This window comes from Chiloscyllium plagiosum, unplaced genomic scaffold (genome assembly GCF_037043375.1).
Source record: "Chiloscyllium plagiosum isolate Xiang-an unplaced genomic scaffold, Cpla_swu_hap1 HiC_scaffold_44, whole genome shotgun sequence".
Lineage (NCBI taxonomy): Eukaryota > Metazoa > Chordata > Chondrichthyes > Orectolobiformes > Hemiscylliidae > Chiloscyllium > Chiloscyllium plagiosum.
In genome coordinates this window covers 13,776,575-13,794,462 of record NW_028270182.1, presented here as the reverse complement: position 1 = coordinate 13,794,462, position 17,888 = coordinate 13,776,575, and the positions used below count along the sequence as shown (strand labels likewise).

At 46.6% G+C, this 17,888-nt stretch overlaps 1 protein-coding gene across 2 annotated transcripts in view; it reads right to left on the bottom strand.

The window, feature by feature from the left end:
• Nucleotides 1-269: 269 nt before the first annotated feature.
• The window catches only part of LOC148136926 (polyunsaturated fatty acid 5-lipoxygenase-like), a 75,462-nt gene continuing 57,843 nt past the window's right edge, over nucleotides 270-17,888 (bottom strand). Inside the window, exons 12-15 of one of the 2 annotated variants that reach the window (XM_087982707.1) lie at nucleotides 15,384-15,505; nucleotides 8,675-8,775; nucleotides 7,720-7,890; nucleotides 270-449 (exon numbers count right to left, since the gene is read on the bottom strand). In XM_087982707.1, the coding sequence (XP_087838833.1) occupies nucleotides 270-449; nucleotides 7,720-7,890; nucleotides 8,675-8,775; nucleotides 15,384-15,505 (574 nt within the window). Of the gene's footprint in view, nucleotides 450-7,719; nucleotides 7,891-8,674; nucleotides 8,776-15,383; nucleotides 15,506-17,888 lie in introns of those variants that run through there. The other variant, XM_087982708.1, reaches the window with a different exon arrangement.

Below are 17,888 nucleotides of genomic sequence, written 5' to 3'. Positions count from 1 at the left end.
ATGATTACTTTAACAGCAAAGATCATATTGCTCTAAATAAATCTATTCATGCGATAAAGCTATACCATGGTTATGGTTCAAGAAGCAGATTTTAGTATTGCAATGATTATTATTTCTAACATAGCTAAGATGATTAATTAATCTGAGTATGCCTTGAGAAGCTACCTTTTATCATGTGCAGAGCCAGGAAAGTTGTCTCAATGCTAGCCATCTTACATCAGCAGATAACCACTGACCAAATTATACATAAGGAAAGACTGCTCTGCCCATCAGATGGTGATGCTATTCTCAATGTTCTCAGGACGCATGTATTCATATTTCAGGACCAGGTTCTCATCGTGTTCCCGGATCATATTATCGATTTTCTTCAACTCTTCCTGAAATTTCCCAATGAAGGTCTGCACCCTCTCTTCAGTGAAGTACTTCTCTTTGTAATCGCCCAGTTTGCTCTGCAAAAAGTAAATAGCTTGTGATTAGTTGCATTCAGGCATATTCAGAAATAACTTATGGAGTCTGACAGTGGAGTTCTATACTCATACTAACCTGTGAAATAGAAGGGGGCCATTTGGCCCTGCAAGCCTGCTCTGTCCTTCAAAAAGGTTTGTGCCTGAACTGTTATATTTCAAATTCCACATTCCCATCCACCCCCAATAACCCTTAATGCCCCAGCCTGTCAAGAAACTACATCTGCCTCAAAAATCTATAATGATCCAGCGTCCACTTTTCCCTGGGGAGCAGAGGTCCAAACTTGCACAATCATCAGAGAGAAATTGTTTTTCCTTTGTCTCTGTTCTGACTCCCTATCTTTAAAACAATGTGTCAGGTCTGGAATGACTCACAAGAGGAAACATCCTTTCACTCTTTCAAAACTGCAGTTGAAACAAGCCCAGTCTGTCTGAACTATCCTCAAAGAACAACCCACGCATTCCAGGTATCAATCCAGTAAACTTCCCATGAACCACCTCTAATATAGTTACATCCTTCGATAATTCAGGTGACCAAAACTTCACACAGTATTCGCTCTGAAGAAATTGGGGTGAAACTGACAAAGTCTGGACTGACAGTCAAGAGGCTGTCTGGCTGGGTCATTAAGCACAATCAAAGCTGAAACAGACAAGTTTTTAATCCGAGGCAGTCAAGAGTCTTGGTGAAAAGGCAGGAAAGTGGAGCTAAAGATTATCAGATCAGCCATGAAACCATTGGATAGGAGGGGGAAAATAGACTCAATTGGCTGAATGGCCCACTTCTGCTCCGATGTCTTATGGTGTTAAGCCGTGCAGGGATCTTACATCCAGCAGGACGAGATTATTTGCAGTCTTGGGGTTGCACTCAAGGCTGTGATGACCTTGTGAGATAGTCATCACTGTGGCCATCCATTTCTAATTCTGCATTATCATGCAGCTCTGCCTTTTCTTACTTTTAGACCTGAGCGTACTAATCTTGGAGTCATCCAAAACTATGCTTCCAACTCACACCAAGTTCCATTCACCCATTGCCCCATAGGCTTACTGTCTCCATTATTTTGGTCCCTCCAGAGTCTCATTTCTTCTGGAGCTTTCCCCAGTTCTATAATCCCATGAGGTCTCTGTGCGACTTCAACCCTTGCATTCCTGATTTCAATAGCTGCACCAGAGGCTGTGTCTTTGATAATGACCCCAACCTCCTAACTCTCTGCTCCACAAAGAGTATGTATGTTTCATTCTTCTGAACACTAGATCTGTTTGACTCAATCTCTTCTCCTCAGTCAACACTAACATCTCTGGAGTCAAAAGGTGTGACACTGCAAAAATACAGCAGGTCAGGCAGCATCTGAGGAGCAGGAGAGTTGATGTTTCAGACATACGCCCTTCATCAGGAATGTTGGGGGGGAGGGAAAGGGGCTGAGAGATAAATAGAGGAATGGGGCTGGGGGGAGGATAGCTTGGAAGGCAATAAGTAGAAATAGGTGGGAGGGGTGATGGTGATATGTCAGAGCAGAGGATGGAGTGGATAGGTGGGAAGGAAGATGGATGGATAGGTAGGACAGTTTAAGCGGGTGGTGCTGAGTTGGACAGGTGTATCTGTCGGGATGAGGAAACTGGTGAAGTTGATATTAATGCCATGTGGTTGGAGGGTCTCAAGGTGGAAGATAAGGTGTTCTTCCTTTAGGTGTCATTTGGCTAGGATTTGGCAGTGGAGGAGGCCCAGGACTTGCATGTCCTTGGCGGAGTGGGAAGAGAAGTTGAAGTGGTCAGCCACAGGGCAGTGGGGTTGTTTGGTGCATGTATCCCAGGGGTGTTCTCTGAAACATCCCGCAAGTTGGCGTCTGTCTCCCCAATGTAGAGGAGACCACATCAAGAGCTACGGACACAGTAGATGAGGTGTTTGGTTGTGCAAGAAAATCTCTGCTGGATGTAGAAGAATCCTTTGGGGCCTTGGGTGGAGGTGTGGGCGCAGGTTTTACACCTCTTCTGGTTGCAAGGGAAGGTGTGGGAGTGGATGGTGGGGGATATGGACCTAACAAGACAGCCATGGAACGGATTGTTTCTGCGGAATGCTGATAGGGATAGGGAGGGAAATATGGCAGAGGATGATGCTTTGCATCCGGAGATTGGTGGGATGGAAGGTGAGGACCAGTGGGTTCTATCCTTGCTGTGGTTGGAGGGGTGGGGATGTGCCTGACCTGCTGTGTTCTTCCAGTGCCACACTTTCCGACTCTGATCTCCAGCATCTGCAATCCTCACTTTCTCCACACTCATCTCTGGAGTCAATGCAGTGAGTGTTCGGAATTCACTTTGGATTTCTGGTTGCACTCAAACCCCTTTCACTTCAGAAATAGAGTCATAGAGTCCTACAGCACTGAGACAGGCCCTTCAGCCCAAACTGGTTCAAGCTGATCAAAATGTCCATTCATGTGAACCCTATTTCCCTGTACTTGGCCCATATTCTTCCAGATCCTTCCTATCCATGTATTTGTCCAAATGCCTTTTAAATATTGTTAATATACCTGCCTCAACAACTTCTGCTGGCAGCTCATTCCATATATGTACCACCCTCTGTGTAAAAAGGTTGTCCCTCAGGTTACCTTTTATTCTCTCCCCTTTCACCTTAAACGGATGCCCTCTAGTTCTCGATTCCCTAGCCCTGGGAAAAAGACTGTGTGCATTCACCCTATCCATGCCTCTCATGATCTTATTCACTCCCATAAGATCCACCCTGTCTCCTGCAGTCTAAAGAAAAAAATCCTAGCTTGTCCAACCTCTCCCTGTAACTCAGTCCATTCAGTCAAGGCAACAACCTTGTAAATTTCTTCTGCACTCTTTCCTGTTTAATAACTTCTTTCCTGTAGCAAGGTGACCAAAACTGAACACAATACTCCAAGTGCGGCCTCAACATTGTCTATATAACTGCAAAATAATTTTCAAACAATAATAGGACAAGCCAAATAGGGGGGGACAGCCAGAGAATTTCTAGAAGCATGGCACTCATCCACGGACTCCATTAAAAAAACATTTTGCCTCAACCTAACATACTGACCACTGCAATGAGAGACTGGAACTGGCAACTGGAAGCAGCAGGAATGGAACCAAGTAAATTACAACCGACACAGTACAGCAGCAATTCACAGTACACTCCACAGTACTGAAGATGTCACCTGGAAATGGAACGAAACATCTGCAAACCAACTTCGCAGCTCAGTGAACATACCTACAACTGCAACTGGCACCCGAGCTACAAATCTTTACTGAACCTTGCACACTACGGGCGAGAGACAAGGAAGGAAATGGGAATCCTATGCCAAACTGCCTAAGCATTACCTACAAACAGCTCCAATTCCTACATGAATGTCAAAGGAATCAAATACTACCACCCTGTGTCAGGTACAGACCACCAGTCAACAATCACAAGTCAGATAAAACGGCCTCAGGATGACCCAGGTTATGATTACGGATGCACACGACAGCCTGCACAGGTACGGACAAGAAATCATGCACCAAAACTGATTAATTTCAAAAGTGACCAATCAGAAGTGGATAGCAGCAATTGAACAGACCATCACAATATGACAGAACAAAACTACAAACAAAAAAAAAGCACTACAAGACAAAATGGTTAAACTAACCAACAGCAGAAATGACAGCACAACAGACAACTCTCCAACAGACAGCTCACAGACACAGGAATAGCAGTACGAATTAAGGGACTCAATTAGAACCACAGAGACGCAGAAAAAACAGATTTCCCAGCTGTACTTGAATGCACACTTAGAACCAGTGGACTACACACATAGACATTTAGATAGACAGACATACAGGACATATATCCACACAGGCATTCAGACACACACACAGGCACAAAGATATTGAAGGTAAGAGAGGACAGATTTAGATTAGATTCCCTACAGTGTGGAAACAGGCCTTTTAGGCCCAATCAGTCCACACTGACCCTCTGAAGAGTAACCCACCCAGACCCATTCCCCCTAACTAATGCACCTAACTCCACGGGCAATTTAGCATGACCTATTCACCTAACCTGCACATCTTTGGACTGCGGGAGGAAACTGGAACACCCGGAGGAAACCCACGCAGACACGGGGAGAATGTGCAAACTCCACACAGATAGTCACCCAAGGCTGGAATTGAACCTGGGTTCCTGGCGCTGTGAGGCAGCATTGCTAACCACTGAGCCACCCCAAAGGAATCTAAAGGAAATTAAAAGGAAACGAAGGGGTGACTTTTTCAAACAGAGGGTGGTGTCTGGAATTAGCTGCCAGAGGAAGTGGTGGAGACTGGTCTAACATTTTACAACTTTAAAAGGCATCTGAATTGGCATATGAATAGGAAGAGTTTTAGAGAGATATGGCCAAATGCTGGCAAGTGGGACTAGATTAGCTTAGGATATCTGGTCGGCATGGACGGGTTGGACCGAAGGGTCTGTTTCTGTGTTGTACATCTCTATGACTCTAATCGAAAGGACACAGCAAACCATTCTACCCTTACTGACAAAGAAAACAAAAATGAACAATCTTAACACATATGGAGAGAGAAGCCCTAAAAATGTTCAAAAAGGACAAAAACATAAGCATAGTACCAGCAGATAAAGGCAGAATGACAGTAATCATGAACAAAATGGACTGCATACAAAAGGCAGAGAAACTACTTGCAGATACTGACCAACAGAGGGAGTGTGACCCCATGCCACAGTTAACCAATAGAATAAACAACACACTATGGAACCGACATAAAAACAGACTGATAACAAAGACAGACCTACAAAAAAACGAAACCACAAGGCACCAACGTTCACAATTTTACGGATTACCTAAAATATACAAACCAGACATAGGCTTAGGAGAACTGCAAATGCTAGAGATCAGAATTGAGGGTGTGGTGCTGAAAAAACACAGCAGGTCAAGCAGCATCTGAAGAGCAGGATAATCGACGTTTTGGGTATAAGCCTGTCATCAGGAATCATTCCTGATGAAGGACTTGTGCTCGAAACGTCAATTCTCCTACTCCTCGGCTGCTGCCTGACTTGCTGTGCTTTTCCAGACATACTGTTAGACTTATTGTGGCACTTCCAGGAACTCATCACAGAAACTGGCAAAAGAACTTGAACAAAAACTCAAACATCTAATCAGTGAATCCAAACACTCCATACAATCATCAAAGGAACTCATAGACAACATCAAGAACATAAACATAGACATGGATGAAGTGATTGTCTCATTCGATGCAACAGCGCTATTAACCTCGATTGACAAAACCTTAACCAAAGAGACAATAGCCAACCTCTTGGACAAATAGAACAAACGACACAACAGGGAACCAATTGCCAAGGGCTGCATATTCAAACTACTGGACCTGTGCTTGATGACGCACTTCATATTCAGCAGCCAGGTATATGAACAAATCAGTGGGACACCTATGGGCTCAGCCACGTCCGGGCTCATATTAGATGCAGTGATGCAAAGTAAGGAACAATCGGCCCTCCCACAAATCTGATCCAAACTTTGGACAAACATTTTATCATAATCAAAAGACCAGAGATTGAAAACACACACCGGATTATCAACACCATGCTCACAGGGATCAAATTTGAGAAAGAGGAGCAAATTAACAACCAACTCCCAATCCTAGATGTGATAGTAGAAAGAACACACAATGAGAAATGCACAACAGAAGTTTACAGAAAAGATGCGCACACGGACTAGACCTTGAATTAAAGCACAACCACCCAAAAACACACAAGCTGCATTAGGACCTTGTTCAAAAGGGCTACGACATGCTGCAGCACTCCTGATCGACAAAGAGAGGAAGAAGAACACTTCTACAAAATCTTAGCCAAGAATAGATATCCCTGCAACTTCATCCACAGATGCCTAGCAGACAGACAATGCGACAAGGACATGCCATGACCCAACACACTAACCACTCTACCTTATATAAAAAATGTCTCAGAACTGACAGCCAGACTTCTGCAATCACTCGGATTTATGACAGCACATAAACTGACAGACACGCTCAGACAACTCACCAGAACAAAAGACCCAATACCCATCATGCGCACGACAAATGTGATGTACAGGATTTCATACAGGGACTGCATGAAACAACATATAGGACAAACAGGCAGACAACTAGCGATCCACATTCATGAACATTAACTAGCCACCAAACTCTACAACCAGCTGTCCTTAGGAGCTATACTCACAGGCAATAAGGACCACAAATTCGACAGGAATAACACAACAATAATAGGACAAGCTAAACAAAGGATAGCCAGAGAATTTCTAGAAGCATGGCACTCATCCATGGCCTCCATCAATAAACACAATGACCTAGACCCGATCTACGGATCACTGCAATGAGCAACCGGAACCGGCAACCGGGAGCAGCAGGAACAAAACCAAATATATTCCAATCGACATAGAACAGTAGCACTTCACAGAAGGTTCCAAGCACTGAGGATGTCACCTATAAAGGGGAAGAGATGTCTGCAAAACAACTTCCCAGCTTGGCGAACATACCCACAACAAATGCTACTGGCATCCGAGCTACAAATCTTTACACAAACCTTGAATACAGTTTATGTCTACCACAATGCCTACATTAACTGTCCTGGTCATTTCATCAAAGAACTCTAACAAATTTGGAAAGCATGACCTCCCACATACAAAGCCATGCTGACTACTTCGAATCAAATCCTTTCCAAATGGATGTATTATTATCCCTCAGAATTTTCTCAAGTACTTTACCTACCACAGATGTTAAGCTTACTGGTCTATAGTTCCCAGGCTTTTCTTTGCAACCCTCCTTGAATAAGGGCACAACATTCACTACCCTCTAATCTTCTGGGACCTCATCTGTGGCTAACGATGACGCAAAAATATCAGCCAGGGCCCCCACAATTTCTTCTCTAGCTTCCTGCAGGGCTCTTGGCTACATCTGGTCCAGACCAGGAGATTTATCCACCTTCATACATTCTAATCCAGCACCTCTGTCATATGGACTGTCCCCAAGATATCACCACTGACTTCCCCAAGTTCCTGAGTCTTCATGTCTTCCTCCACAGTAACCACAGAGGAGGAATATTTATTGAGTACCTCGCCCCTCTCTTGTGGTTCCACATGTATATGTCCACTGTAGTCCTTTTGGGGACCTATTCTCTCTCTAGTTATTCTTTTTCCTTTAAATACTTAAACAGGTTGTACATTGAGATTATTCATCAATTCCTTACCATTTCACATGGCCTTTGAGAAAGGATCCAGAGAATTGCCATCTGTAGGCAGGACTGATGGAGGGACGGCAGTGATTCCATGATGTGCTGCATGGTCACGATCCCTTTGGTAGTGGGAGGAGGCTTCCGCATGGAGCAGGGTGAATTGGGGACCCAGGCACCCCAATCATACTGTTCAAAAAAAGGAAATCTAATTGAGTCAGACTCCAGTGTCGGAGACCTGTCCATCATCTTTCCCATATGTCCACTCTACCCTCCTCTCCAACCTATCACTTTCTCCCCCACCTTCATCTACCTATTGCATTCTCAGCTATCTTGCCCTGAGCCCCACACCCCCTCCCCTTTATCTCCCAGCCCCCTGGCCCACAAGCCTCATTCCTGATGAAGGGCTTATGCTCGAAATGTCAATTCTCCTGCTCCTCGGATGCTGCCTGACCTGTTGTACTTTTTCAGCACCACACTCTGTCCTCACTTTCTCCCACAAGAATGATTGCTTGGTTTCAGACTCTCTGATGGGATTGAATCCAATTTGAAATCATGTTTCTCTCCACAGTCCTCTCTGTTTCTCTAAGGCTTCCCTTCTGCCTCTATCCTTGCTCTTCATTCTCAGTGCCGTGTTATGATTTACTATGTCTCTCTTTCCCTTTTCTCTCTCCATCTTTTGCCTTCTTCCTTTCTGTTTCCTTTCTTTCCCCTTGATTCAGTCTGTCCTTCTCTCAAACCCTTCTCTCATTCATTCTGTCCTCTGTCACTCTCTCTCCAGTTCTTTCTCCCCCATCTTTCTTTTTCATCCTCCCTGCCCCTTCCCCCCCTTCTCCTCACCACCTTGTTGCTCTCTCCCTTATTGTCTCTCTTTCTTTCATTCTCTCTCTCCTCTTCTCTCTTCCCTTTCCTCCTTCTGCCTCTCCTCTCTCCCCTTGTCTTTATCTCTCTCTCCTGACTGTGTGGAAGTTACCTGTGCATTATTCACGGCTGCATGTTGGGCACTGCATGTGAAGATAATCATGGTTAGGAATTTGCAGAGGTCCTTTCTAGTGTGGAACGATGTCGGAAATCCTGAAAGACAAACACCATTTGACAGGATATATCAGGGGGCAAATCCAAAGAGCTTCATGTGGGGATATACTTGCACCAGAAAAGCTGAGAAAGGGGTGACCCATTCACCAGCTCGAACATCTCACACTTTCATGAGCGCAAGAGTAAGTCAAACCTCTCAGTTTTCACAAGAACAAAATATGTAGCAAGAGTAGGCGCTATGTCCCCTCAAGTCTACTCCATAACTCAACTCCACTTTCATAAGACTATATGAAGAAGCGACTATTCAGCCACTCTAGCCTGTTCCACCATTCAATGAGATCGAGGCTAATCTGTAACTCTATATTGCCACATTTGCCTTGTTTCTTTTCAGACATTTAGAAACACAAATACATTCATCTCCATATTTATCACTGATACAGCATCAGTTTTCAGTTGCTGTGAAGAGAGTTTCAAAGCTCCACCATCGTAAGACAGTTAATGAATTAGTAAACGAGGCCCTTAGATAATAGGTTTCTCCACAAAATACAATGTGATACCGGTCTGCCTTGTATCTACAGATGCAGTATCTAAAAAGACTCTCACTATATTTTTATTAATATCCAGAAACATACTCTAATATAACTCTACAATATAGAGTTATAGAGTTATAAGCTCTCTCTCTACTGAAGGTAAATATTTCTCTACTGTTACCAACAGAAAGTAAATGTATCTCAATACTGTCCCTATCAAACACTCCAAGGACAGGGTCAACACAGGGACAGATATAGAGTAAAGCTCCCTCTGCTCTTTTAAGCTGAACATAGATCTCCCTCTACACTGTTCTTATTTGAAACTTGCAAGCCAGGGACATTATGGTGTTAGATACAGAGTAAAGCACACTCGACTTTTTTAGGCTGAAAGTAAACTGAAAGTAAAACTTTCTTGACTCTTTTAAACTGAAAGTTAAACTGAAAGTAAAACATCCTCTACACTGCCCCCATTGAACACTCCCAGGACAGGGACAGCACATGATTAGATACAGAGAGAGGCTCCCTCTATACTTTTAAACTGGAAGTAAACAGAAAGTAAAGATTCCTCAATACCATCCCCATAAAATTCTCCTGGATCAGGTACATCATGTTAGATATAGAGTAAAGCTCTCTCTGAAGTAAAGGTTTCCCTACATTGTCCCCATCAAACACTCCCAGGACAGGGCGGCACGGTGGCACAGTGAGCGGCATGGTGGCACAGTGGTTAGCACTGCTGCCTCACAGCACCAGAGACCTGGGTTCAATTCCTGCCTCAGGCAACTGTCTGCATGGAGTTTGCACATTCTCCCCGTCTGTCTCTGTGTGGGTTTCCTCCGGGTGCTCCGGTTTCCTCCCACAGCCCTAAAAATGTGCAGGTTAGGTGAATTGGCCATGCAAAATTGCCCCTAGTGTTAGGTGTAGGGGAATGGGTCTGGGTGGGTTGCTCTTCGGAGGGTTGGTGTGGACCTGTTGTGCTGAAGGGCCTGTTTCCACACTGTAAGTAAGTAATCTAATCACAACATGGGGTTACAGACAGAATAAAGCTCCGTCCACACTGTCCCCATCAAACATTCCCAGAACAGAGGGACCTAGGGGTCCAGGTACATAATTTTTTAAAGCTTGTATCACATATAGACAGGATGGATATTTGGCATGTTTGTCTTCATTGCTCAGTCCTTTGAGTATAGGAATTGGCACGTTATGTGGAGATTGTATAGGACATTGGTGAGGTAAAAACAATGACTGCAGATGCTGGAAACCAGATTCTGGATCAGTGGTGCTGGAAGAGCACAGCAATTCAGGCAGCATCCGAGGACAGGCATGGTGAGGCCTCTTCCAGAATACTGCTTCCAGTTCTGGTCGCTGAGTTAAAGGAAAAATATTGAAGAGAAAATGAGGTCTGCAGATGCTGGAGATCAGAGATGGAAATGTGTTGCTGGAGAAGCGCAGCAAGTCAGGCAGCATCGAGGGAACAGGAGAATCGACGTTTCGGGCATTAGCCCTTCTTCAGGAATGAGGAAAGTTTGTCCAGCAGGCTAAGATAAAAGATAGGGAGGAGGGACTTGGGGGAGGGGCGTCGGAAATGTGATAGGTGGGAAAAGGTCAAGGTGAGGGTGATAGGACAGATTGGGGTGGGGGCGGAGAGGTCGGGAAGAAGATTGCAGGTTAGGGAGGCGGTGCTGAATTTGATGGATTTGACTGAGACAGGCTGGGGGGAGGGGAAATGAGGAAACTGGTGAAATCCGAGTTCATCCCTTGTGGTTGGAGGGTTCCTAGCCGGAAGATGAGGCGTTCTTCCTCCAACCGTCGTTTCGCTGTGGTCTGACGATGGAGGAGTCCAAAGACCTGCATATCCTTGGTGGAGTGGGAGGGGGAATTGAAATGTTGAGCTACAGGGTGGTTGGGTTGGTTGGTCCGGGTGTCCCAGAGGTGTTCTCTGAAACGCTCCGCAAGTAGGCGGCCTGTCTCCCCAATATAGAGGAGGCCACATCGGGTACAGAGGATGCAATAGATGATATGTGTGGAGGTACAGGTGAATCTGTGGCGGATATGGAAGTTTCCTTTGGGGCCTTGGAGGGAGGTGAGAGGGGAGGTGTGGGCGCAAGTCTTGCACCTCCTGCGGTTGCAGGGGAAGGTGCCGGGAGTGGAGGTTGGGTTGGTGGGGGGTGTAGATCTGACGAGGGAGTCACGGAGGGAGTCTTTACGGAATGCTGATAGGGGAGGGGAGGGAAATATATCCTTGGTGGTGGGGTCCGTTTGGAGGTGGCGGAAATGACGGCGGATGATGCGCTGTACATGGAGGTTAGTGGGGTGGTAGGTGAGGACCAGTGGGGTTCTGTCCTGGTGGCGGTTGGAGGGGCGGGGTTCAAGGGCGGAGGATCGGGAAGTGGAAGAGATGCGGTGGAGGGCATCGTCGATCACGTCGGGGGGGAAATTGCGGTCCTTGAAGAAGGAGGCCATCTGGGATGTGCGTTTTTGGAACTGGTCCTCCTGGGAGCAGATGCGGCGGAGTCGAAGGAATTGGGAGAATGGGATGGCGTTTTTGCAGGGGGCAGGATGGGAGGAGGTGTAGTCCAGGTAGCTGTGGGAGTCGGTCGGTTTGTAGTAGATGTCCGTGTTGATCCGGTCGCCTGAGATGGAAATAGAAAGGTCGAGGAAGGGAGGGAGGAATCTGAGACTGTCCAGGTGAATTTGAGGTCGGGGTGGAAGGTGTTGGTGAAGTGGATGAACTGTTCCACCTCCTCGTGGGAGCACGAGGCGGCGCCGATACAGTCATCGATGTAGCGGAGGAAAAGGTGGGGGGTGGGGCCAGTGTAGTTGCAGAAGATGGATTGTTCCACATATCCTACGAAGAGGCAGGCATAGCTGGGGCCCATGCGGGTGCCCATGGCTACTCCTTTCGTTTGGAGGAAGTGGGAGGATTGGAAAGAGAAGTTGTTCAGGGTGAGGACCAGTTCAGTCAGTCGAAGGAGGGTGTCAGTGGAAGGGTACTGGTCGGTACGGCGGGAAAGGAAGAAGCGGAGGGCTTTGAGTCCTTCGTGATGGGGGATGGAGGTGTACAGGGACTGGATGTGCATGGTGAAAATAAGGCGTTGGGGACCGGGGAAGCGAAAATCATGGAGCAGGTGGAGGGCGTGGGTGGTGTCCCGAACGTAGGTGGGGAGTTCTTGGACTAAGGGGGACAGGACGGTGTCAAGGTAGGCGGAGATGAGTTCGGTGGGGCAGGAGCAGGCGGAGACAATGGGTCGGCCGGGGCAGTCAGGTTTGTGGATTTTGGGCAGGAGGTAGAAGCGGGAGGTGCGGGGTTGTGGGACTATGAGGTTGGAGGCGGTGGATGGGAGATCCCCCGAGGTGATGAGGTTATGGACGGTCTGGGAGATGATGGTTTGGTGGTGGGGGGTGGGGTCATGGTCAAGGGGGCAGTAGGAGGAGGTATCTGCGAGCTGGCGTTTGGCCTCAGCGGTGTAGAGGTCGGTGCGCCAAACTACTACCGCGCCTCCCTTGTCTGCTGGTTTGATAGTGAGGTTGGGGTTGCAACGGAGGGAGTGGAGGGCTGCGCGTTCCGAAGGTGAGAGGTTGGAGTGGGTGAGAGGGGTGGGGGTGTTCAGGTGGCGGTTAATATCGCGGCGGCAGTTGGATATGAACAGGTCGAGGGCAGGTAGGAGGCCAGCACGGGGTGTCCAGGTGGATGGGGTGTGTTGGAGGCGGGAGAAGGGGTCGTCAGAGGGTGGGCGGGAGTCTTGGTTAAAGAAATAGGCGCGGAGGCGAAGGCGGCGGAAGAATTGTTCAATGTCACGCCGCGTGTTGAATTCATCAATCCGGGAGCATAGGGGAATGAAGGTGAGGCCTCTGCTGAGGACTGATCTTTCATCCTCGGAGAGGGGTAGGTCTGGAGGGATAGTGAAAACACGGCAGGGATGGGAGCTAGGACCTGGTGTGGGGCTGGAGCTGGGTGTGGGGGCGGGGTTAGGTCTGGGGGCGGGGACAGAGATCGGCGTGGGGGCGGGGTCGGGCATGGTGATGGCGATAGGCGAAGGGGCGGGGTTAGACGTGGTGACGGAGATGGGTGTGGGGGCGGGGTTAGGCATGAAGTCGGAGATCGGCAAAGGGGCGGGGTTAGGCGAGGTGACGGAACTCGCCGGGGGGGCGGGGTTAGGCGTGGAGATCGGCGTGGGGGCGGAGACACATGCGGCGTTGTGGGCCTGTAGTTCAGTGACGTCAGTGGGGGTGGAAGTGGCTGCGGCGACCGCAGAGACAGAGTTATTCCCCATAGCCGCGGAGGTCGCGAATCTGCCGGAGATTGTCTTCATGGCGATCGCGGAGGCGGTTGTCTGAGCGGCGATCGCGGAGGCGGTTGTTTTGGCGGCGATCGCGGAGGCTGCGAGGTCGGTGGGGGCGGAGGTGACGTCATCGTCGGCGGCAGGTATTGCAGCGGGCGATGTAGCGGCCGCGTGCGTAATGGCGCCAGACTGATTTCGGAGGCCGATGGAAGGTTCTCGAACAGTTGAGGAATCTGGAGTGTGGGGGTAAGTACATGAAAGTTTTTGGTACTTACTGTCTTTGATTTCTGATATGGCCAGGAAGAACTGTTTGTTTAGTTTATGGATCCTTCTGTGGATGAAGAACAGTAGAGGTCCTTTGCAGGTTTGTGAGAGTGTTGTCCTGAGTTGGGGTAGGTCGAGTTGCAGGGAATGTAGGTAGCGGCGCATGGCTGCAAGTGTGGAGCGGAGGATCCGGAGGGACGTCTGTTGCTGGAGGCTTCGGATTTGTTGTAGGTACTGGTTGTCCTGGTTGGGTCCAAGTTTTGTTGGTCGGAACGTAGTCCGGAGTCCGTGCGGGATAAGTCGGTTCCGTAGGCAGGTGCTGAGGAAGGAGATGTGGCTGTGGTAGCGAGTCTGTTTGAGAATGTGGCTGAAGAGCTTCTGAGCAGAGGAGATGACCTGGGGGGTGCAGTGAGAGAGGGACTCACTGAAACCTTTGTAGAGGGAGAAAGAGAGCTTCTTCAAGGAAGGCATCCTTGTAAGAGGATTCGCAGTAGGTTGAAATCTTTGAAGAGAAAATGAGGTCTGCAGATGCTGGAGATCAGAGATGGAAATGTGTTGCTGGAGAAGCGCAGCATGTCAGGCAGCATCGAGGGAACAGGAGAATCGACGTTTCGGGCATTAGCCCTTCTTCAGGAATGAGGAAAGTTTGTCCAGCAGGCTAAGATAAAAGATAGGGAGGAGGGACTTGGGGGAGGGGCGTCGGAAATGTGATAGGTGGAAAAAGGTCAAGGTGAGGGTGATAGGACAGATTGGGGTGGGGGCGGAAAGGAAAAATATTATCAAGTTGAGAGGGTTTAGGAGGGATTTACCAAGATGTTGCTGGGTATGGAAGGTTTGAGTTATAAAGGAAGGTTGGATAGGCTGAGACGTTTTTCACTGCAGCGTAGGAGGTTGAGAGGTGACTTTATAGAAGGTTATAAAATAATGAGAGTTATAGCGAGAGTTAATGGTAGTTGTCTTTTCCCCACAATGGGGAATTTCAAGACTAGGGGGTCACATTTTTATGGTGAGAGGAGAGAGATTTAAAAAAGACATAAGAGATAAAGTTTTTTACACAGAGGGTGGTTCGCATGTGGAATGAACTTCCTGAGGAAGTGGTCGGTTAGGGTTGTGGATACAGTTACAACATTTAAAAGACATTTAGATGGATATGTGAATAGGAAAAGTTTGGAGGGATGTGGGCCAGGAGCAGGCAGAATATTTGAACAGTGACAGCTTTTGATTGAGCAAATCAGGAAAAGCTATTATTTCTGGTAGTTGGATTGGTAACAAAAGTTAACAGATTAAAAGTACTTGTAAAAAGTACCAGAAGGAAATGAGAATTGGCTTCATCTGGAGAGTTTTTGAATGATTTGGAATGCCCTATTTGAAACTATAGTGAAATCACATTTTACAGACACCATCTAGATTGGGCAAGACTGCAAGGTTATGGGGACGAAGCAGGAATGCCCTTTCAACGAGCTAGTATGGATGATGCTATGCTGAATGGTTGCTTTTAATGCACTGACATTCTAAGACTTCATACAGATGAAAATGGATGTTTTTGTCCAGGTGTGAGCTTATATTCACTTACCGGTGTTTTTATTGTCTCCAAGTCCAACTTCAGTGAGGTCCTCAATCCAGGCTTGAAGTTCAGGGTCATTTTTAATTTCGCACTCACAATTATAGTAATACATGACAACGTCGGTGACAAATCTGAAAGTTATTGGAACGTGTTAGGCACTAGTAATGAAAAAAAGACTTTACCTGTCAGGCTTTTTAAATTAATATTCAGGATGTGTGCACAAATGGAAAGATCCGTTTTTGACATTTGATGCCCTAGTTTCCCCAAGAAGGTGCTGATGGATAGTCTGCTTGAACCACAATGGTGCCTCCCCTAGTACGGTTCCAGCCGGGTCGGGTTGACATGTGACTTGGAGGGGAACTTGGGAGTGATAATGTTAAGACTCACCTGCGGCCATTCTCCTCACAGGAATTGTAATGTATTTTGTGACATTTAAGTAAACTGCTTCAAAGTTACAATAGTCACAGCAAACTTTGAACAGTTTTATTGTAAGATGTTCACTGGGCAATCAGACTAGTTCTGATTCCAACAAACTATTTTTTCATAACAGGTGACATGTTATTAACATTTCAACCCATGGATTTCCACTAAACCATTTCCCTTCGAATACTGATCTCCTTAGTTCTTCTACCTCCCTAGGCCCTTATGTGATGCTCCCCAGAATGTTTAAGACAATGTTGGCATCCTCCTTTCTGATAACAGAACCAAGTTAATTAATTGGTTTGCCATCTCTTTATTCCCTCATAGCTTCCCTGTTTCTGATTGTAAGGCACTTAACATTCATTTTCACTGACCTTTACCACTTTGCATACCTATGGAAGTTTGCACAATCAGTTTGTACATTCCCTGCAACCTTAATCTTATACCCAGTTTTCCCTCTCTTAATCAATCCCTTTATCCTCCTTTGCTGAATTCTAAACTGCTTCCAATCCTCTGGTCCATTCTGCAACTTATCATACCCACCTCATACCTAATACCATTGTAGCTTCCTGCATTAGATTCAAAGAACAAAGAAGAACAAAGAAAGTTTACAGCCCAGGAACAGGCCCTTCGGCCCGCCAAGCCTGAGCCAATACAACTGTATTGTCTAAACCTGTCGGTCAATTCCTAAGCATCTGTTTCCCTCCACTCCCCCCACCTACTCATGCATTTATCTAGACACATCTTAAATGAATCTACCATGCCTGCCTCTACCACCTGTGTTGGCAACGTGTTCCAAATGCCCACCACCCTCTGTGTGAAGTACCTGCCGCGTGTATCCCCCTTCAACTTTCCACCTCTCACCTTGAAAGTGACGTCTTGTTTTTGAATCCTTCACCCTGGGTAAAAGCTTGTCTCTATCCACCCTGTCTATGCCCTTCATGAGTTTATAAACCTGAATCAGGTCCCCTCTCAATCTCCTTTTTCCTAATGAAAACAAACCTAACCTACTCAAATTTCTTCATAGCTCGCACCTTCCATACCAGGCAACATCCTCGTAAACCTTCTCTGCATCCTCTCCAAAGTGTCCACATCCTTTTGGTAATGTGGCAACCAGAACTGTACACAGTATTCTAAATGCGGCCGAACCAATGTCTTGTACAATGTTAACATGACTTGCCAGCTCTTGTACTCAATACCTCGTCCAATGAAGGCAAGCATACCATATGCCTTCTTGACCACTCTATCCACCTGTGCAGCAACCTTCAGGGCACAGTGGACTTGCACTCCCAGATCTCTCTGCCCAATAACTTTTCCCAAGGCTCTTCCGTTCATTATATAATTCGCTCTAGAAATAGTCTTGCCTAAATGCATCACCTCACATTTGTCTGAATTGAAATCCATCTGCCACTTTTCTGCCCAACTCTCCAGTCTATCTATATCCTCCTCTGTATTCTCTGACAGTCCCTTATGCTTTCTGCTACTCTACCAATCTTCGTGTCATCTGCAAACTTGCTGATCATACCAACAGTGCCCTCTTCCAGATCATTTATGTATATTACAAACAACAGTGGCCCCAACACTGACCCCTGTGGAACACCACTGGTCACCTTTCTCCATTTCGAGAAACTCCCTTCAACTACTACTCTCTGTCTCCTGTTGCTTAACCAGTTCTTTATCCAGGACTCTAGTTTCAGAATCACCAATGTCACTTTCTATCTTAATGAAGATTTCTATCATATTGTGGTCATTCTCCATCAGGGGACTCACACTGCTGAACTGCCAAAGTCTATCTGGTTGCTTCTCTTGATAGGCCATATAATATCAGTTTGAAGAAAAGTTACTATCTGTTTCAATGGAGCTTTTTGCTGAAATTTCCCAAGGGTTATTTTTGTTTCTTTATAAACATTTGGCTGAGTTTCAAAAGCTACAGTTATCTTAGCAGGGGATTCTGTATTCACAATTTTACTAAAGATATTTTCAAGAGGGTGAAATAATCAGGTGGTCAGTTGTTTACCAGAAAATTTTCCATTGGCTGGGATCGACCAATGCAATTAGACTTTGACCAATTGGCTGAGTGCCAGCAATCTTTCT